Genomic DNA, 22,300 nt, shown 5'->3' with positions numbered 1-22,300 from the left:
GACGAAGACAAGCCTGGCATTTGTGAGCCCCGGCAGCAAGGCCCAGGCAGCGAGAGTGAGAGGACGAGCAGCCCCTCAATAAAAACATTGTCTGTGTCGCCCTTCACACAATCAGCCACTCTGTGCCCTTCCATGCAGAGGGAGAGAGAAGAGCCACAACTCCAGGCAGGGGTTGAGAGAGACAGGGCAGCAGCAGGGCAGGGTGGGGAAAGAGGGACGAAGGGCCTGGATGGAGTCCGCGGGGCGGCAACGAGAATAAAGGGAACGGGGGAGCTTGCATTTGTAAGGGAGGGCAGGGCAGGAGCTACACCTATATTAGTGGTTTTCAACCTTTTTCATATCAAGGTCCATTATTTATTCGGCAATTTGAGCCATAGACCACCGTTTGATGAGATTTAGCCTCTCAGAACCCAAAACGTAGAATATTTTGTTGTCGTTGGATAAGAGTTTGTCCACAAATCCATGTATTGATGTTGGTACCATTAGGAGAGATAACGGGCAAACGTTGATCAAAATAACAATTATTTAAAACATAATTGTTAATAAAAGTCTACAATTGTAGACTTATTGTAAATTAAGTAATGCAGACGTTTAACAATAATTTAACTCTTGAGTTTCTTAAAATGAAACCAAATGGACCCATAATGGTCCATTTGGTTTCATTTTACACTCTCAAGAGTTAAAGATGTATAAGGGTTCATTTGGTTACCAACTCTCCATCACTTAGCTGGGGACCACCTGGAACCCCCTCAAGGACCACTGGTGGAAAAAAAGGGGGGGGGAAGGACCACTGGTTGAGAACCACTGAAATATTTGATCAGGTTGATTACATAGGACACGCTTGATTGATAATGGGTGAACATTTCCCCCTGTTAGGTCTTCGGCAATTTACTCTAATTTCCTAGTAATCAGCCCTGTGGGTGAGTCGTGGGCTAGTCAGGTGGTCATAGTATCTGCATGGCCATCTGTTCATTATAGAGCAGGTGAACCCGGGGCCAGCAGCCCATACCACCCAGGGTCTGCTTCTACAAGGCTGGCAGGTGAGGGGGACACAAAGGACCTCTGTGCTGCTCAAAATCAACACGCACACACACACACACACATACGGTAAAATCCTCAGTATCAGTTTAACTCTGAGAGTGTAAAAATGGACCCGACCATTTGGGTCCTTTTTTTACACACTGAGTTAAACGGACACAGAGGATTATTGTGTGCGCTCTCATGCGCACATATACTGTACATACACATATTACACACATTTGGATTCTCTCATACACAAGAACTCAACCACCATGGGCTCCACCAGGTGCGCTTGTGTGTCATACACTGGTGAAGTAAAAGGTAAATGGTGCATTCGTGCCTTTATCCAAAGTGCTTTAAAATATGCATTACATTCACTAAATCGCGCACACAGTGTCCTGCCCAACGACACTTCAACACTAACCCAGGGGAGCCGGGGATTGAACCCGGGAACTTTCCGATTCCCAGTGAAGTGACCTCACAAGCCGTGTTGTGATGTACTGTAACGTCCATTGTGTCAAAATGTGCAATGTGTGACTGATTCCCCCTCTCTCTGTCCTCTCTCTGTGCATTTGGAAAAACAGTTCTCACAACTCTATGAGTCGTCCCCGTGGAGCTCCTATTATCTACACTCAGGAATTATCGCCTTCAGGTAAGTCACATTCTAAAACTTTTATATGCAAAAACACAATCCTGTAGATTTAACTCTGAGTGTAAAATGCTATTTTCTTTTATGAACACTGGATGGTGTACTGTGTGACCATCCAGTTTCAGCTCATAAAGACGCGCCCCAGCCCAGATACAATACAGCATGCCCAACAGGTCCTCCTCTGTCAACATTAAAGGGCCGTTCACACTGAGCACTATAACTATAACGATAACTATAACTATATCACACATCCACTTGACTTGGAAGGATATTTTTTTTTAAATATATTTTTGGGGCTTTTCTGCCTTATTGATACAGTAGTATACAGTAGAGATGGACAGGAAACTGGGAGAGAGAGAAACACAGCAAAGATTGTCGGGATCGGGATTCGAACCCGCGATGTGCTGTCAGGCTGCATTGGAGCCAATATGTGTTATGCGCCTGGACCGATAGGCCAGCGGCCGCCCCTAAGAACATTTATAGTTGCACACCGGTGCCGGCCACCAAAAAGCTCACAATGCGTCATGCTGCGACACATGTGAGCTTGTAGATCGGCCATTTTTGGTGCGCGACACTGGCTGTACAACCAAGTGTAACAGGCCCTTTAGAATAGCAACATTGTAAACCCTTTGTGTGACAGTGAAGGAACGCAGGGCCTCAATGTCTTCTACTGGAGTAAATTCTCCGCCCCGGACAACGTTGCCATGGAGATCCGGAGGCGGGGTCCCGGGCGGCTGCAGCGGAGACTGCCGGGCACCAACAAGCTGCTGGACAGCCGGAACGAGCAGCGCTACTACATGAACAGAGACATGGACCTGCTCAGCTTGCTCGGTAGAGTGGCCCATTTGTTGCAAATAGAACTCTATGGCAGTGGTTCTCAACCTGTGGGTCTGTTTTTAAGATACTTGTTTGGCTTTTTCTGCCTTTATTGATGGTATACAGTAGATTGACAGGAAATGGGGAGAGAGAGACGGGGAGTGACACGCAGCAAAGGTCGTAGGGATCTGGTCCACGGACCACTGCGCCAGCAGTCCCGGCCAATTTAAGGACTTTTAAGACCTTTTTAATGCCTCAAGAAAGAAAAACAAAGAAAGAAAAAGGCCATTACTGCATCAAAAGTAATCAACAAACTATACTATAAAAACTAGTCAAACATTGGTCAAATTGTCAAATAAGAAAGAGACCATTTTTTGTGTGAGCTTGTAGATCTACTATTTTCACAATATTTATCTGTGGAACCGAGTCAAACTAAATGTAATGCGTCAACTCCTACAATTCCAAGTGCTTGTCAAGGTGGGGGGTCCCCAGTTCAAATATGATTATTTTAGGGGGTCACAGCCTGAAAAGGTTGAGAACACTGCTCTAGGCTAATATGACAAAAGATAATATGACATTTCAGCCTGAATTGGATCTACATTATAGTGGTAATGGTTTGGAGTGATATTCACATTACACAGAGACCTGATGAAGAGCCATTTCAGGTTGAAGTACAGGTATATCATAGTTTCAAAATAAATATTAAAGGGATATTTTGAGCATGGTTTTCAGGTTCTACAAGCGTCCACTTACAAGTGTTCCTGTGAACCCAGCATCTAAATATAATAATCCTACTATAATTCTAGTAACCTCTGTCTGTTTGTCTCTCTGTAGTGGTAGGTGAAGCTACCCGGTTCTCCTCACTGGCTGGAGCAATTGCTCAGATTTTGCACACAGCCATTGACCATTACCATCTGAACTTAACTGTGAAGCCCGTTTTTCAATTTCACCAAATCTCAGCTTCTTATTAGCGTTTTTGTGTCAAACACTGTCGCCATGGTTACGGGGCTGCCCAGCTATGGGACGAACTGCCTCCCGGGTTGCCAGATCATGTGCGAATATCCCCCACGGATGCGTCGACCGGGTATGGTCTAGTGTGCATAATTTGACTATGGTCACAAATGTTTATGAGCATACTTTCTAAAGATTATTTCAAAAATATTGACTCTGTTGCACACCATTAAAATAGCCTACTGTTGTAGGCTGGTGATGGGTACATAGGAAAAGCAGCAAACTGGAGGACTTTAATGGTGCCTGATGCAAGTCGCAGGAATTAAATGTTCACTACTATTAAAATATAACAAAGAAACATCAAGTCACAAAAGCCTGTGTAGACATTAAAATTACCCCAAACATGTTTGAAAGTGAAATATCCCTTTAGGGGTGACTTAGTTGACATACTGGCGTCGCGCACCCCAAAAAAGCCGATCTCCTTCTATCATCTCCTGATGAGACAGAGAAGGAGCGAGTCCTATATGTGCCTGCCCTGTTGATTCAGACATGTTATCGGGTTAATTAAATTACATACAAATAAATCATTTAAATCATTTAAAAGTTGTATACTATACATTAACAATTTGCAGATGTGTTACATGTATATTAATTGAAAATAGAAGAAAACAAAGTTTACAGCTTCTTAAAGGTGCTATGAGTGATATTTCTTGGTTGAAACAAAACATTTAGTTAAAAGGTTAAAGCTCCATATTCTGATACTAATCATTGCTATAGTATAGTATAGTATTGCTATATTTGTTCAGTAACTATATCATATCAAAACATCATCTTACATTTTATAGTGTTCCAATACCAATTTTGTCTGCTCACTTTCTTGTTTCATCTCTTCCATTTTCACTTGTTTATCCTGTACAAGTTCACTCTCCTGATTGGTAATTGGTATCCCAACCTGAAAATGTATTTTCTGTTTACTAAAGAGGAGCGACAGGAAGACCCTTGTTGCTGAACAGTCTATAACAATGTTTACTGTGGAAATATAGAGCTATTTAGCGCTTAGTTTTTCTAAATGTTTTGACACACAAACACGCACGCACGCACGCACGCACGCACGCACGCACGCACGCACGCACGCACGCACACACACACACACACACACACACACACACACACACACACACACACACACACACACACACACACACCACATTGTAATAAATATTTGTTGTATAGGTAGGATTTGTATATATTTTTTATGTATGATGACATTTATCACCTGCCTCGGTAGGTTTGGACCCTGATGACTTTGACTCAGATGACAAGACAGACAAGATTAAAAACCCAAATAACATCCAGAGTGGGAAGTGGCAGCTGGGTTTCCAAGGTAAGGGAAACATTATATACATTTTACAATCTTCTATTGTCCAATTTTGATGATCCTGTGCAAATTTCTTGCCTCCGTTTCCTGTTCTTAGCTGACAGGAGTGGCACCCGATGTGTTCTTCTGCTTGTGTAGTCCATCTGCCTCAAGGTTTGAGGTGTTGTGCGAGATTCTCTGGACTGCTCTCGGTTGTAGCAAGTGGTTATTTGAGTTACTGTTGCCTTTCTATCAGCTCGAACCAGTCTGGCCATTCTGCTCTCACCGCTGGCATCAACAAGGCATTTTTCTCACAGAACGGCCACTCACTGCACTGGATATTTTCTCATTTTCGGAACGACCATTCTATGTAATCCCTGGAGATGGTTGTGCGTGAAAATCCCAGAACCAACAACCATGCCATGTTCCCAAAGTCATTTAACCCGCATTACAACCATTCAAAAATGGCAGATATACACGCTCATAGCACGTCACTTTGTGCCGTGCATCTGCTATTTTTGAAGAATCATGAAAAGTTCTGCAAATCTTTGAATATAACATTTTTAACACAAATATTTGCTTATGGGGATCCCTGGAACAACATTTTTTTTTTCGGCCAAATACATATAATTCTGGGGGTCCTTGAAATGAAGAAGTTTGAGCACCACTGATATAGCAACATACGTTTTTCAGAAAACTGTTAGAATACATTTGGTAGAATCGGCCTCAGGTCTCAATGGGTTAAATCACCTTTCTTCCCCATATGATGATCGGTTTCAACTGTAGCAGATTGTCTTGACCATGTGTACATGTCGAAATGCATTGAGTTGCTGCCATGATGTGATTGGCAAATTGCCGTCTATCCACATCCTGTGTGAACATCCCATGAGGCAGAGTTAATCAGAAGCCTGTCAATGCATTGCAATGCATTATTTAGTTTCATTGATTTGGGCTTGTGCTCTGATCCTGTTCATTACTGGACTAATGCCTTTTAAACATTTAAATGTGTTACTTTGCACTTTTCTTCTATGTAACGTGTTCTTGCTCTTGTACATTGATTGCTGTGTACTGTTTGTCAGCAACACCACTAAGTCCATGATGTACCGTATGTGCATTACTTGCTCTAATAGAAGATACATAAATGATACCATCATTTTCCTTGTGTAGCTATGTCCTTTGACCTCTATGCCAAATATGGCAACAACCGCACCCTGAGTCTGGTGAACCCCAAGAAGCCATACTACCAGTGGCGTCTGCGGGTCCCCTCGGGCCACGTGGTGAGACTGGTCGTCCTCACTCTGCATGGAGCCACGCCCGGAAGCTGCACTGCCCACAAACTGTCTGCTTACGATTTCCTGCTACCTTTACAGAACAAGATCATTGCCAGGTATTTGGACATTTCAATTCATACGCTTCATCCATTTTTGGTGGTTTGTGGAGAGACTTTGGATGGGGGTCTCAAATCTCCATATCAGTAGAGACTGCATGGAGATGGGAGTCTGTTTGGATTCCACTATTGAACATGGATGTGGTACTTTAAATATTTCAGTACCTGGCATGCCCACATGCATATATCCTGCAGTAGTACTGCAGGATTTTCCATTGAATTCCTCTTTCAAAAAACAGCTGCCTGCATACATACAACACTAGTATGTTGTATATGAATTGAACAAAATGTGACTTGAGATTCTTACTTTATATGCTGACCTACCAATAACCACTTGCATGAGCCTCCAGGCTATACACACTGTGCATATTATCGTCGCTGTCAGGTGGAAACCTGTCCAAAACGGTTACTTTTCAGGATTCAAATTAAAAAATAACAAAAGTAGCAGATCTACAAGCTCAGAACGGGGACTTTCGGACTCGAACTTTGATCCTTTTTGTGTGACACTGTAGTATCATTAAGTAGGACATTAATTTACAAAAAAACAAAGTTCAAATATGGAGATAGGAGGTTTCTGCCCGACAGCAACGATATGCTGAAGGTATCTGCCTGTCCCAGGTGGTGTGGTGTGTCTGGCCCACCTGTGGCTGGCTTGTCTCCAGTCATGAAGCTTACATCTTCTGGGAATGTTATGCTGGTCACCTTCTCCTTCAGTAGGCAGCGGGATGGAGCTGTTTTCAAAGCCTATTTCCAGGCTATCCCCAAAGCAGGTCTGACTGCGAACACACACACACACACACACACACACACACACACACACACACACACACACACACACACACACACACACACACACACACACACACACACACACACACACACACACACACACACTCACACTCACACTCACACACAGCTAGATACATCACATAATGTAAAACTAGTTTGACTTGGTGTTTTGTTTTTGAATGCTGAGTTCTTTCCTGTTTCTCTGTGTGGAATGTCTCCCCCTACAGGTTGTGGAGGCTCCATCTCCTCGTGGAATGGCTCTCTGGCCTCGCCGTACTACCCATCCTACTACCCTCCCAATGTGGACTGCAGCTGGACACTGCGGGTGAGCCGCGCGTGTGTGCGTGAGTGCGTGTGTGTGTGTGTGTGCGCGCGCACACACATGTATCAATGTATGTGTGAGTGACAGACAGGGCCAGAGAGAGAGAGAGAGAGAGATTAAGTCAAAGGCAAAGATAAAGATCAAGAGAAAGAGAGAGGGAGAGAGGATGGTACCTTTGTTCTGTTGCCTCTCCACATTCCAACATGTGAACCCTGCTCCTATCTGGTTTCGTATTCCAGGCGCCACTGCCAGGATACCAGATCTCCTTGACGATCGTGACGTTGGACATTCAGGACGCGTCCTCAGACGGCTGTGAGAAAGACTGGCTGGACGTCGCAGGGGTCAAGTAAGTAATACTGAGGCGTGAACGTCTAGAGCGGTGTTTCCCCACCTAAGGTCCGTGCCCCCTTTGAGGGTGGCGCCAAAGATCGGGGGTGGGGGGTGCATGAGGCCTTGTCTGAGGTAGTTTAAACATGTTGCAAAAAATAATAACTTGTTTCATCCCCTTTCAACTATTGCGTGCTTATTTTGGGCATGTCATTATATTGTCAAAAATATTCAACATGTTTTAATGTTAAAAATAGCTAAAATGGCTTTTAGATTGGCTATTTGTCGCTATTCGTCATATGAGACACACATGAGTGTGTGTGTGTGTGTGTGTATATATGTGTGTGTGTGTGTGTGTGTGTGTGTGTGTGTGTATATATATATATATATATATATATATATATATATATATATATATATATATATATAGATAGATAGATAGATAGATAGATAGATAGATAGATAGATAGATAGATAGATATAAGTAGCTCTTCTTCTGAAGTGTGAATGTTGTTTACGTGTATATGGAAATGGAAATGTAATCATTACAAGTATTTCCATTACTGTTACGGAGTGACTTTTTCATGTTCTACCTTGAGTATATTCTATGATCAGTAATTTCTACTTTCATGTACTTTCAAGTGTTTTACTTTGAATACATTTGGAAAAGGCAAGAATTATGGAGTAGCCTATTTATGCTGTCATGGCACAAACAGGAGGATATTCCATTTACAATTGCTTTGATATTAATTTCCCTCATAAAGAGAAAGCTTTCTGATAAAGAAAACATTTTTTGGACACAATGGTGATATGAGTTTCCAAACACTTTCATTTTCCAGATTATGTAATCCACTGCCAGACAGCTACAAGAAGCGTGTATACTCTTCTCCTGTTTCCCTCCACTTCCACTCCGATGAGTCACTCACTTACAAGGGCTTCTATCTCCTCTACCGGGCCTTCAATCCTGACAGCAGTAAGTCCAAATGCTTCCGCTCTCTTAATATCACAGCCAAAACAGACAGGACATTGCAATTAAAGGTGCCGAAATACTGTCCGGGGGCTACCAAAATAGTGCAAAAGAGGGTAGCATTGCGTAAATGCGTCGGCAGCAACGCTCACCCCACTGATAAGTGAAAGATTTCAGCTGTAAATCAGAATCAGAATCAGGTTTATTGTCACATCACAGGTTTACAAGGTAAAAAAGTGGGTGAAATTCGTTTTTGTACAACACTCCCATCTCCCTGTAGCAACTCCCTGTAGCAACCGAAATGAAATTGCACGTATGCAGGACATTGAGTGTACCAAAATAAGTGTTTGGTTGGTGACAAAAAGCAAACCACACATGACTATATCTATTCATACTGTGTCACATCAGTGTCAGCTTGTACAGATTGTCTAAGCTGGCACTGACCAGGCAGGCAAGTTAAAGAAGAATGTAATTACAGTACAGAAACAGCCCTGCATAGAGAGCTGCCCAGTGCTACTGAGGATTGTTCAAAGGCTTTTCAACAGATATTGAGGAAGAGGATAGGGTTGTCATTGAATCTCCTCTCCTAGATGCTCTCAGACTAGTCTCGCGTTGCCAGACAACTATTCCACAATCTCCGAATGCTATATAGACAAAATGTATGACGCCAGCATTAGAAAGTTGTGGGAGGCCACAGTCTGGCTCACGAGACTTTTCTCAGACAGAGCTGGTGTTCCAACCAGCCTTTTAGGTCACAGCCCAGAGGCACACTTTTCAAGCGTTCAGGTTAATTGCTGCAACTGTGAGAAAGTAGAACAGTTCCAGGGTTGTTTCCTTTCCTGTGTGTCTCCTCCAGCCTGTCCTCGACAGTTCCGCTGTAGTGATGGACGCTGTATCCCTCTGAGGAAGGTGTGTGATGGTACAAAAGACTGCTCAGATGGCCGGGATGAAGCTAGATGTTGTAAGTCTGTCAGGTCCAACAGCAGCTCATAGACTGTCTGTAATGTAAAGTAACAGTAAAACAAACGTGCTAATAATCATGAGCACAACAAATCTAGGCATCAATTCTGTTTTCTTTGGAGCGTCCTATGATCAGGTTTTACACATTTAGCTACAGTACATGCTTACAAACTTCCTAATTAAACTAAACAAATGATTACTAAAGATAAATTGAGGTCTAGCTTCAAAAGCATGAAATTCTACCTTCTTTTGGTTTCAAGTGTCTCTTTTCTAATCATTTAGGGGTGTGTGTGTGTGTGTGTGTGTGTGTGTGTGTGTGTGTGTGTCTGTCTTGTATGTAGCGCTCTGCAAGCCAGGAGAAGTGTCATGTGGCAGTGGTCAGTGCAAGCCACATGGCAGCCTGTGTAATGGTCAAAGCACCTGTGCAGACAGCAGTGAAGAGAGCAACTGTGGTGAGTAAAGCCTCATTTATATGCCTTCAAAAAATTGTGTTGCTTTCTGACAAGAGGAGATATACAAGCGCAGAATGCATCACAATTAACCACTTTCAATCTGGCATCCCTATTTCGGGCACATAATTATAGGCGAAAACACGAAAACAAATAATTTCCCCCCCAAAAAATCGAGGTAAAAAAACAAAAGCAGTAGAAAATAGTACATCTACAAGCTCACAATGTGTTGCACGCACGTGAAAGCAGGTGTACACATAAACAATGCACACACGTGAAGCATGTCTGTGATTAATGCTTATGTTTGCTGTGTTTTCTGCAGGTAAATGCTACCACATGTGTCCCAACAAGGTGTGTGTGTCAAAGTCTTCAGTGTGTGATGGCATCATAGACTGCAAAGACCGTAGTGATGAAATCAACTGCACAAGAGCATGTGAGTACTGTATCTTTCATTCATCTACCATAACAGGTTATTATCCTTTTTTCTTGCCATCCAACTGATCAATGTCATTGATCAGTGATCGGAAAGTCCAATGTCCACGTTGGTATACTGATAAACTGTAGGCCTATTGCCAATGGCAGTGGTATAAAGTTGCTTTAGCACTGGTGTAAAACTTTTTGTTCAACTGGGTCTGTGTGTGTTTTAACCACATGACATTAGCCACATAAACCCTATACACTTCATTGACTGGGGTCCCACAGGGGTCTACACCTGGTCCCCTCCTTTTTCCCCTCTACACCAAATCTCTGCCGAAAATAACAACAAGCTCACAACTTGAGCTTGCAGATCGGCTATTTTCAAAGCCAGAGTAAACAGCGTTAAAGAGGTTACTATATTGTATGGAATCTCTAAATGGAATCAACTACTAAGAATAATTATATAATATTCATATATAGTACGATGTACCCTGTATGACACCTGCTCTATCCTTTCCTCTTTCTGAGAATATCGTTCATTCATTCTCTTTAGTCCAGAAAGGCTGCACTCCATCCTCCTACAAATGTGCCAATGGAAAGTGTGTGAGTAGGATCAACCCTGAATGCGACGGAAACAAAGACTGCTCTGACGGCTCTGATGAGCTGCGATGTGGTGAGCAGTACATGTTTTGCACACCGTTCATTTCTGTGATCGGAAAACAAAGCTAAAAACCTGTTTCCTTGGGGAAGAAAGAGGATTTTGCCTGCCTCCTTCATGTTATATACCCCCCCCCCCCCCCCCCCACCAGGTTGTGGTACGAGGCCTAAGAAGCGTACTAAGATAGTGGGAGGTTCTGACGCAGGGGCCGGCTCGTGGCCCTGGCAGGTGAGCCTCCAGATGGATCGCTATGGCCACGTGTGTGGGGCCTCGCTTGTCTCCAACCGCTGGCTCATCTCAGCTGCACACTGCTTCCAGGATTCAGATGCCATAAAGTGAGAAAAAGAAAAACCACCAGTGATCAAAATCAGTCACCGCTAATGATGGGTTTGATTTTAACCCAACTGCGCACTCGCTCCAAGCGGTGAAAATCAAGAATGTTATAGACCCAAATCTGCATGCACCCACATTTCCAAACCAAAGAAAAATATTGGAAATATATCAATTTAGAATTTGTAATCATTTGTTCATTTTGACATTTGACATCAGTTGTCTATAATGCTCTAATGATAAACTATGTCTAATAAAATGCCACCCCATGTCCATATGCGTTAGAGGTTCCTTGCCTTTGTGCCCACAGATACTCTGATGCCCGTGCGTGGCGTGCGTACATGGGCATGCGTGTGATGACCGCGGGTAACAATGGAGCGGCTACCAGGCCGATCCGTCGCATCCTCCTTCACCCGCAGTATGACCAGTTCACCTCTGACTACGACATCGCCCTCCTGGAGCTCAGCGTTCCCATCTTCTTCAATGAAATGGTTCAGCCTGTGTGCGTCCCCGCGCCCACGCATTCCTTCACCACAGGGACCAGCTGTTTTGTCACTGGCTGGGGAGTGCTTATGGAGGATGGTGAGAGCTGGTGAAGTGTACCTTACTAGTCAGAAGAACTAGAAAAGTAAACAAAATAGAGGGTACCATCTTACACCCAACGCAAAACGGGGCTAAAGCTCCTTACACACCGGGGGCGAATTTTTCATGCGAATAATACGTTTTTTTTAAAAACCTTATAAAGTCAATGCAAGCTTCCACGGAGCGAAAAAGCGAAGCGAAAAAGCGTCTTTTATTTATTCGGGACGAGCCCGAATTTTGCGTATATTCGCATAATCGCTGGTGTGTAATGACCTTAAGTGTTTATAACCGATGCAATTACCAAATTGACTTGCACTCATCTGTGCGCCTGTGATTAACATTTTTATCAAAGCAGCACTACTGTATGTAGTTTGGGGTATCAGTGGCCACTTTGGACACAACTAACATGGCAGCCAACGTCTTTGACTTCATTAACCAAGAGTCTCTGCAAGCATGTCCGGCGAGGACGCGCTATGGCCAGTCTTCGCTTTGACTGGCAGTTCTGCCTTGGTGCCTTGGCAAATGCCAGGATAAAACTCATTGTCTCCCCTATACATAGTAATACAGTCAAGCCCCTAGCAGGGACCCCCCCTGAGTCTATACATTTATGGAGGGATGATTGTTATTGCTTAAACATTTATCATTTTGTGGGACATAATATGCTACATAGTTGTTAAAACGTTACATAGTGGTGCTTAAATTCAAGTGCTGACATATATGACATTATTACATGTTATTTTAATGCTGCGTGTCTGTATGTATGTCTGCTATTTATTTAGGTGAGCTAGCAGCTCTCTTGCAAGAGGCCTCCGTGAGGATCATCAGCAGGAACACATGTAACAAGCTATATGACGACGCTGTCACTCCCAGGATGCTCTGTGCTGGGAACCTGAATGGAGGGGTAGATGCTTGTCAGGTGTGTATTTGCATGTGTATGTGTGCATCTTCTCTGTCTATTTCGCGATATAACATACTTGTCTTTCATGTACTTCTTTATGTTTGTGTGTGTGTGTGTGTGTGTGTGTGTGTGTGTGTGTGTGTGTGTGTGTGTGTGTGTGTGTGTGTGTGTGTGTGTGTGTGTGTGTGTGTGTGCGTGTAGGGGGACTCGGGGGGTCCTCTGGTGTGCCTGGAGCGGGGCAGGCGGTGGTTCCTGGCGGGTATCGTGAGCTGGGGCGAGGGCTGTGCCAGGCAGAACCGCCCCGGAGTCTACACACAGCTGGTTAAGTTCGCAGACTGGATCCATCTGCAGACGAAAGGACAGGTCTGACTGACTGACTGACTGACTGACGGACTGAATGACAGACACACAGAGGGACAGACCACAGACCAAACTTCTAATGGTTCAGAACCGGAATCCATGCTCAGACTAAAGGATGGTATTCACACAGAACACATTCAGTCAGGGGACTCCCGCTACTTTTAGGGGGGCCCGGGAGCACGGCCCACACAAGGCGAAACATGGCGGGCGGGTGCTCTTACTTCCCCAGACTGGCCGAGTTTTCTTTCCGATTGCCTCTAGTCCAGCGCTAGTCTAAAAAGAATGGACACTGATTCCGTGTGTGTCCTCCTCACCCTCTGTCGTGGTGTCCTTCTCTCCTATAGCTCAGCACTACAGCTGTTCTCCCTCTTTCTCTCGCAAATTCTGACACCTTTTCTCTCAGCTGTATCGTTCAGTCAGGAGACGGTGAGCTTGGCACGTGTTCCACACAGGCCAAAAGAAATCTATTCGCTCCTTTCATTACGTGTGGGAAGAGTTCTCTCCCTGTAAGTACTGTTGTAGCCGTACGGTTTTGTCCTCATTTATACTTGTCCATGTACTGTATGTGTGTGTTTATGACTCATTGTACTGTATGCATCTATAAACATGTACTGTGTATGTATGTATGTTCACTTGAATATCAAACGTTTATTTGAGTCATAGGTTCCTTTTTAAATAGTCTATTTGTAGTGGCGTGAGCAAGGCCCAGGTAGGGAATGATTGTATACGTTGTTATTTTCATTTTATATCCTATGCTTTACCCTCTATATCTCCTGCCAGATTGTAATGACATTCTTAAACAACCAGAAGGCTGGTTTGAAGGTCAGTTCCAGAAAGACCATGGTGTAATGAAGACAAAATCTTCCCATGGGCTTCCTCCTTCAGGGACAGAGGCCAAGGTCCATGTGAATGACTGCAAAGTGGAAGATACCGTCCACACACTGGACAATGCTCCGATGAACTGTGAAGAGTGCTGACCAAAACCAACAACAGAGGCACTTTTTTTAGTTGCAAACAAGCTGTCAGCAGTTGATTGAGAAACAGGCACATACCTTCCATCAACCACTTGACCCAGTGCTCAGTGCTGTCTTTTGTGCTAAATCCTCTCCTGCTTGCCTTGGTGTTGACGCCAGTCAGATCGGGCCCCAAGCGACACTCCACAGAACATTTATTGAATTACCATCAAGTAAGACACTTACTGTGTCATAACCAGGGACATTATTTGGGCGTCCTGTGGATGGCAATTGCCACCCCCTAACTTTCCCATTTATCCAAAACATGCAGGTCTTTTATTCATATTTCCTCCAAATGTTTTTTTGCAGATTAATCAGATTTTAGGTTGACACGTATAGACAATTGTTTTCTTTCTGCAGCCATACATTCATTAATCACTTTAAAACTGGCCTCCCTATTTTGGCAAAATGCATGCAAAAAAAAAGAAAGAAAATCTTCTCTTTCCCCCCCAAGAAATTGCAAAGATAGCAGAACGGCTATTTTTCTTATTTTTTAAATTGGTAAAGTGGTCACATTTTTCCACCCTCTAATCTTTGTATGAAATGACGCCTCTGGACATATGTCACATGTGTGTCATATGGAGACACGCCTTCAAATATCTACTTGTCCAGGTCGCCTGACAGGTCTGTATGATTCTATGTCTGACGAAGAGCTTGATGCTCAAACTATCACTTACTTGGTGGTAATCCAGTAAATGTTCATGGGAGCATTATCCAGTGAGTGCACTCTCAATTTTTACGTTTTAAAAATATTTTATAAATATGTGTTCTTCTGTGGACCACCTGGTGTTTATTGTTTGGATGTGCATGCTTTTGTAAACTTTCTGAATGACTGCAAAGTGCCACTGTAGATGAGCTACAGTGAAAGAGCCCTTATCCAATGGGACATATTCTCCCCTATCTCATCTGCCTTCAGACAGCTGATATCACAGCCAGTGGCCAATCTTTAGCATCACCTCCCTCTTCTTTGTCTTGAGTGAGTAATAAAAGCGCCATTCAAATGATAATTTTGGTTTTGAAATACAACTTGTTTGTACATTATTGTTTAAGACAATGAGAGTAATTTCCATCCAAATTAAAGACACTTTTATCAGTGGCAGCATGTCCCTGTGTTGTCAGTGTGTGCTTCTCATGTAGAATCTTCATTGAGTCGTCAGTGGGTTATGGTTCTTGATATTTTCTTTGCCACATTTTTTCATATTTTGAGAGTTCCATGACTTGTGTAATGGATTGTGAAAAAGACACCATCAATTGTTTGCATGCCTTCTAGCTTGAGATTCCTGTGGGCATCTATACATTTGAAATATGATTACCTAACAAATCATATTTCTCACTCTGGTGCTAAACAGCTAAAAGCCTACAATGTCTGACATATATGGACTGTGATTTCAAGAAGGAATGCAGAGTTATCTGAATCAGCAATGTGAGATGATTCCCCCCCATTTTTAGCTTTGGAATGTACACGTGGTAGCCTATGTTCCACAAAAGTAGCCTTCCCCTTTTATTTGCTTATTTAAATAGGGAAATACGTTCTCTATGCCCCCATGTACCCCTGAGATTACGTGCCACAGCACTCATCATCACGTCTAACAATCAAGAGATCCAACATGCACCGACGTGCGTCTTTACGCACAAATCTTCCCTCCTCATGATGTTGCTTAACACAAACTTCTTCCTTAGGCCGAATGAGGTAATAAGGTAAATAAGGTAGCTTAATTGTGGGTCTAACAAGGACCCCCCGACGTCCGAACTGTGGATTTTTTGTATTATATTATTATTGATTGTTTGGTAATATAGCAAAACGTCATTAACCGTCATACAGTACACAGCTACGGGTGGACTTCAACATAGTGTTTGCACTTTCTCCCTTTTTGGCCCGTACATCTACATACACGTTCATATTTCAAATATAAAGTGCTTACCACATGGCCACGGATGTTACAATTATGTACGCGCCCTCAGAAGTACCTGTATCTTCCATATTGTTCAATAAAAAACATTTAAATCCGATCGGTGGCCATTTTCTTCGCGTTTTCGACGTATGCGTTTAACTATGTGACCCTATCGTTTGGGAGGTGTATTTGCACTCTGATACAATAACTCTAGGACTAAAATGGCCACCAATCGGATTAAAAATATTTGTATTTAACAATTCGGAAAATACGGGTATTTCTGAAGACCCGTACATAATTGCAACATTTGTGGCCATGGGGTAAGCGCTTTATATTTTAAATCTGAACGTTAATGTAGATTTACGGACCAGAGAGAGAAAGTGCAAACACTATGTTGAAGTTCATCCATGACGGTCATGACAGATGACTGTCTTAGATCCATGACTACGGGTGGACTATGATAGCCTGTGTACGCGCCATGGGTCATGGGTGTGTCAATGGACGTCACGGAAGTCCATTATCCGGTGCCTGTGGGAACCGTATATAAATCTGTGCCACTATCGAATTGGATGGGAAAAAGTTGCACTGGAGTTCATGCGTATTTAGTGTTCTGTTGATCTGCTGTCTTTAGCTCTCCTCAGGAAACGCACCATTTCCACTCACCTCGCCACTCATGCTGAACTGTACTGTGCCAAGGTTCCTGTAGTTGTAGTCTAAACTGGGCAGACAGACACGCAGGATTAAAACGTAAACGTGTGTGCCTTTTTTCATCTTTGAAACGTTCTCGGCCAGGGCCGGACTGGGACAGTAAATCAGGCCGGGAATCTCGGCACACAGGAGTCGTGAGGCAACATGAAGTTCATTTTCTTCTGTGTAATATCTGGATTGTCATATGGTGTCCTATGCGCAAAGCCAAAAGGTGAGTAGCCTAACTTGCAACTTTTTGGATGATTGATTGATTGAATACTTTGTTAGCAAATTATGTAAGTAACCGATACAGAACTGTAGCCTATATATGTGTATTCAATCACCGACCCGATCAGATCATTGTCGGTGATTGAATTTAATTTTAAGTTACACAGCGAAATAAAACTCTTAATTGAGAGTTTTATTTGGTTGATTGATAGATTGAATACTTTATTAACAGTTTGCCCAAAACATACAAAAGGATTCTAAAAGGATTAAACCCAAGATAGCACTATGGCTTATTTCCATTGGGGTCCTGTGTATTCAATTAATCGAAAAACTCATCAAATTATCTTGACCACAGAAGATGTGTTCAAGGTTTCTTTATTGAGAGAGAGAAAAAAATACGCTCTGACCACAACCACAAGTCTCTGGTTGCCAATTATCTAAAAGTGGTTCTAAAAGTTGGAACTTTTAGCTGTCAGACGGTCCTTTTTTGTCTTTTCTCACTTGACTCACTTCACTTCATCCCTTATTCATAAAAGAGCATTATTTAGGCCTCCATACAGGATAGGTGGGCACTAGGGACATCTGGGCACTTCGATGTAAAATTGGCTATTTTGTCCAAAATGTTTTTTTTTTTTAAAGGAAAATAGTCCTAAGTAATGTAAAGTATACATAATGTGAACATGCACATAGGCTACATCATTATCAGACTTAATTGTATCCGTCAACTTCTTGTTTATACCCCAAAATGACTTGATAGCTATACAGGTTTTGTAGCAATTTATAGCAATTGTAGAAATATTATACCTTAATTGTCGAATGTTTAAGCATGTTCTAATCATGTATACTTTACATGACTTCAGAACTTTTTTCAAATATTTTATTTTTTAACATTTTGGTCAAAATAGCCAATTTTACATCGAGGTGCCTAGAAGTTCCTAGTGCCCACCTATCCTGTTACCGATTTAGGCCCCCATAGACATGTGCTTTCTTGGCACGTTGCATTTTCTGGCCTGTTGGAACTTGGAGATATATCTGCATGGTCGTGTGGCGTGTGTTGTTGGACTTGTAAACGTCTATTAGCACTGAGTGTTTTCAGTGAGATAAGCCCTATCCTACGGGACACTGTTTGGATAGTATGGACCTCGGCGGCCTGGCTTGGCAAACCACGGCTCTGGACGCGCTTGGCGCTGGTTGACTGAACACGTACAGGGCGTTGTTTCCTGAGCCTGATGAGTTTGTGAAATGGAAGTTCTAATAAAATGAGTAAATGACCAAGAGGTCATGTACAGCCCAAGGAAACATTCTATTGCTCAGGAACTGAGGCTAATCAGTGCTTATTGATTGCTAAAACAGAACCTGGGTGGACTGGAGATATCTGGGGTGGACTGGTTAATGCCGATTTATTATCACCATAAAAATACTGAAATTATTTTCATAATCCAAAATATCAAGTAGTGTATTTAACTGTATATATACATCCTTTTAGCAATTATTACTTTTTGTTGAGCCTCTTGCTGAAGATGGCATATATGTAGGCCATGGCCTACACCTCTTTATTATTTTTTAAAGTTACTATATGGGTCCCAGTGTTTGCATGAACAGGTTCCAAAAATGTGACCCAAATTAATTTAAAAATAATTTATTTCAATCTAATTTCCATTATATTTAAAACAGTTTTTAAAACAATTGCCAGAAATGTATGCATTGCACAAAAATATTTAAGTAAAGTGCTGATGATGCATGACTGTGCATTAAGTTGAGGCCATTAGCTGTTATTCTGATTGCAAACATAGCTATATTTTCTTCAGACTTTGTTCCATGTTACTCCTATAAAGCAGTAATAACCTCAGAAAGAAAGAAATAAACAAATGATCACTGATCTCATGACAATTTTTAAATTGTCACTGACAGACATGCGAGTGGAAACTTATCCCACATACAGTATAGCTACATTCATGCATCGTCACTCTTTTTCTCATGTGTTTTAGATGCTGTCCAGACGCGTCGCTAGGTCGGGGGCTTAGCCCCGCAGGCAACGGATTAGGGTGCTTTTTCCCCCGTTTTTTGTTACTTTATTTCGGTTTTAGGGTTAGGGGCAGGGTTAGGTTAGGGTGATAGATATATAATTCACAAAAAAAAAAAAACTTTTAATTGTTTTATTTTTTTTTTATTGGTGGCTTTGGACAAAACATTGGTGGCTATAGCCACCGAAGCCCACCCCTAACGACGCCACTGATGCTGTCATACCCATCATCTACAGTTCCTCTTTCATTTTTTTAATAGATTTTTCTTCACTTCCAAGGAAGCCCAGCCCATATGGACTTACAGGACACATTTATCTTTCACTTGCATCATTTTTCAAAGCAGTATAGGCGTTTTGATTCCAACTGTGTAAGATATGAACAGGGTTTATAAATTAAACACTTTAAACGCTTGTTTAAAACTCCAAGTGCCTGAAAGAGCCAATACTCCTTTCTTCAAAAAAAATTCTCTGTCACCTGTGTGTGTGTGTGTGTGTGTGTGTGTGTGTGTGTGTGTGTGTGTGTGTGTGTGTGTGTGTGTGTGTGTGTGTGTGTGTGCGTGTGCGTGCGTGCATACGTGCATGCGTGTGTGCGTGTGTGTGTGCGCGCAAGAGAGAGAGCCATGTCTTTCTGTTTCTGTGTGACTCACCTACTCACATTGTGTCTGTAAAAAACTAAGGAAATAGTTTAGGAAGTGCAAGCAGTGTGAGTAAATCTAGATCTTCTCAATGGGACATCTACTGGGAACAATAATAACGACAATGAATGGCAATAATGGAGCTTGGCCCATAAATTCACCCAGAGAGGCTGGTATTGTGGTGAACTCAGTCAATGACAGCCAAATGAACGTTTGCACTGTTTACAGTGAAAGAGTAGTACTGCCATTCCAATGTGCTGCTGATAGCAGCTGGTGTAGACATGCATTTGTGCATGATCCACACGGAGGAGCAGCATTCAAGGACGGACTCTCCTGAATGATGTTTCCCCTGTAGTTGGAGGAAGGAAGGGTGGACAGACGGTGGTCTTTATCTCTCATTAATAAGCCTCAGAGATGCAGTGAGTGGAGAGCAATGCTTTCGTTTGATAAACAAGAGGGACACTGCTTACGCATTTCCACAGAGGTTGACAAGTGGCCCTGGTGGCTTGAGAAAGGGGATGTGAAGAGGGAGTCGCTGGTATTCTGAACTGGGGTGGGGGGTGAGGGTGGGGGGTTCTGTGTGGAACTGTGATGTACCAAAACTGGTCCTGAGACTTTGTTGTTGTCGTATTGGCCATATTGTTTGGGTTGTGTGAATCACATGTTGACATCACTTATAAAGGAATATTATTGTATGTTACAACTGTAAGTATTAATCAGGGGGTGCATTAGCATTTCTTCAGAACTTTTTCTGGCAAGATGAGACTTTTGACCATTGACCATATAGCAAACCATTAGAAATCAAACTATTGTGGGTGGGGGTGAGATGTAGGCTCTGAAGGGGGGAGTATTTTGATATTCTCACAGTCAAATGAGATTCACGTACCCACTTAGTGTAGGACTTTGGCAGTGGATATCCCATGAGCCTTATACTTATTAGTTCAAAGCTCTGATTCATTTTATAGCAAGCGGCTGTGTTTGTCTAGTAAAACTGAGTGACCATCATGGCTATGCAGTAGGTTGGTAGAGCTGTTCCTTCCCTGCCATTCATTCATTTGCACCCTGTGTCCCCTTCCATTCCCCTGTTTCCACAGACAAGGAGCCAAAGGGGAAATACAGTGTTCCATCTCTAGACGTGAAGGCTCGGCAGCTTGTCCTGGAGGCCAATCAGACTCTACAACTCAACTGCAGGTGGGTGTCTGGTAGATTGTTTAACCACTTGAGCCCTATTCTCAAAAACACACTCTACAAGCTCACAACACATCAGGTCGCATCACAATGTGAACTTGTAGATCTGTTATTTTTTTAAGGAGGATTTACACAATTTTACCCTATAATACCCAAAAATAGGGACATCAGAGTCAAAGTGCATGTGTGCATGGATCGATTCATCTGTTGATTGGAAAATTTAAAAAATAAAATAATTACATGCTAAAACAATTACCTTTTAAGGTTTAATAATAAACATAATTAACACAATAATATATAGATAGATAGACCTTTATTGAATACTTTATTAGACAGAAATGCAAATAGCACAAGGTCATACATTTGGGCTAAAAGGATCACAGGAACACAAAAAAGTCCTGGGGATTTGTTTCCATTGTGGTCCTATGTATTCAATTCATCATAGCATAATAAATAACACCAAAATACAATATCATCAATAAATACTATAAAACAGTATTGTACAAAAAGGAAAAGGGCGGGAAATGTAGGCAGTGAATGCCATCACCTTTCTATGGGAGAAGTGAGTTTACCTCCCTCTTTGGCTTCCTGAAAGATGGATTCTCAGGCCTGTTTTGAAGGAACTAATATAACGGTGAACTAAGAATACGGCTTTTGAGACTAAACGAATCAGCTTGTGGCGCAGTACATAGTGATGTGTACTTGTTCACTTATTCTTTTGGATGTGCCTTCCACATTTTTGCAATTCAATAAACCAAATTTATTTTGTAAAAACTAAACAGAGACAACAGTTCGTCAAGATTTGCAGCATAGATGATGCCACGCGAATTAAACGTTTTCTGATTTACCAGCGTATCATAAGCAATCCGACATTTGCACGCAGATTTTCAGCCCATTGCGTCTGTTGACCTTTCAGGGGCCGCTGGGAGCTGACTTGGGCGTTCCCTGCGGGTCTACCCAAAGACCACCAGAGTGTCGTAGTTGAGGAGTCTCGCTGCGGCAGGACAGGCCAGCAGTACTGCAGTCGCCTGGCCATCAGCCCGGCCCTCGCTCAGCACACCGGCTCGTTCCGTTGCCGCTATCGGCACCGCACTTCCAGGCAAACCTCCATCTACGTCTACGTCACAGGTAAGATGCCGCTGCTAGAGGACAGAGACCGCCAGTCTGCTGAAAGACTGACAAGGTGTAAAAGAATCTAAAGAATTATCATATATTCCCTGAGATGTTGTTCTCTTAAGTATTTGTAGAGAAAACTTAAGATTTCTAAATATAGCTTTTCGTAGTATTTCTTCTTTTTCCTTTCTCTACCTTCCACAATCTCTCGCACTCTTTCCGCCTTTTTCTTGATCTCTCACTCCCTCTCCCTTACTCCTACTGAATGAATACCACCCCCCC

General features: G+C 42.6%; 2 protein-coding genes across 3 annotated transcripts in view; both read left to right on the top strand.

Annotated features, from left to right (window-relative positions):
* LOC311039127 (transmembrane protease serine 9-like) overlaps positions 1–13,559 on the top strand; it is a gene marked incomplete at its 5' end in the record, with an annotated part of 30,129 nt that extends 16,570 nt beyond the window's left edge. Inside the window, 16 exons of the mRNA XM_084048768.1 lie at positions 1,605–1,672; positions 2,310–2,500; positions 4,725–4,820; positions 5,961–6,180; positions 6,799–6,950; positions 7,197–7,294; positions 7,531–7,637; positions 8,458–8,591; positions 9,442–9,546; positions 9,887–9,997; positions 10,317–10,427; positions 10,965–11,084; positions 11,221–11,404; positions 11,710–11,981; positions 12,761–12,897; positions 13,081–13,559. Of these exons, the coding sequence (XP_083904894.1) occupies positions 1,605–1,672; positions 2,310–2,500; positions 4,725–4,820; positions 5,961–6,180; positions 6,799–6,950; positions 7,197–7,294; positions 7,531–7,637; positions 8,458–8,591; positions 9,442–9,546; positions 9,887–9,997; positions 10,317–10,427; positions 10,965–11,084; positions 11,221–11,404; positions 11,710–11,981; positions 12,761–12,897; positions 13,081–13,248 (2,274 nt within the window). The 3' untranslated portion in view covers positions 13,249–13,559. The remainder of the gene's footprint in view (positions 1–1,604; positions 1,673–2,309; positions 2,501–4,724; positions 4,821–5,960; positions 6,181–6,798; positions 6,951–7,196; positions 7,295–7,530; positions 7,638–8,457; positions 8,592–9,441; positions 9,547–9,886; positions 9,998–10,316; positions 10,428–10,964; positions 11,085–11,220; positions 11,405–11,709; positions 11,982–12,760; positions 12,898–13,080) is intronic.
* Positions 13,560–16,735: 3,176 nt separating this feature from the next.
* The window catches only part of flt1 (fms related receptor tyrosine kinase 1), a 75,670-nt gene continuing 70,105 nt past the window's right edge, over positions 16,736–22,300 (top strand). For both annotated transcript variants that reach the window (XR_014600158.1, XM_084049114.1), the window contains exons 1-3: positions 16,736–17,063; positions 20,812–20,908; positions 21,822–22,033. Coding sequence is in view for 1 of the 2 variants with exons in the window: in XM_084049114.1 (XP_083905240.1) it covers positions 16,997–17,063; positions 20,812–20,908; positions 21,822–22,033 (376 nt within the window). In the remaining variant the exon portion in view is untranslated. The remainder of the gene's footprint in view (positions 17,064–20,811; positions 20,909–21,821; positions 22,034–22,300) is intronic.

This window comes from Gymnoscopelus microlampas, assembly GCF_963454915.1.
Source record: "Gymnoscopelus microlampas genome assembly, chromosome: 22".
Classification (NCBI taxonomy): domain Eukaryota; kingdom Metazoa; phylum Chordata; class Actinopteri; order Myctophiformes; family Myctophidae; genus Gymnoscopelus; species Gymnoscopelus microlampas.
This window is presented reverse-complemented; position numbering and strand designations above follow the sequence as displayed.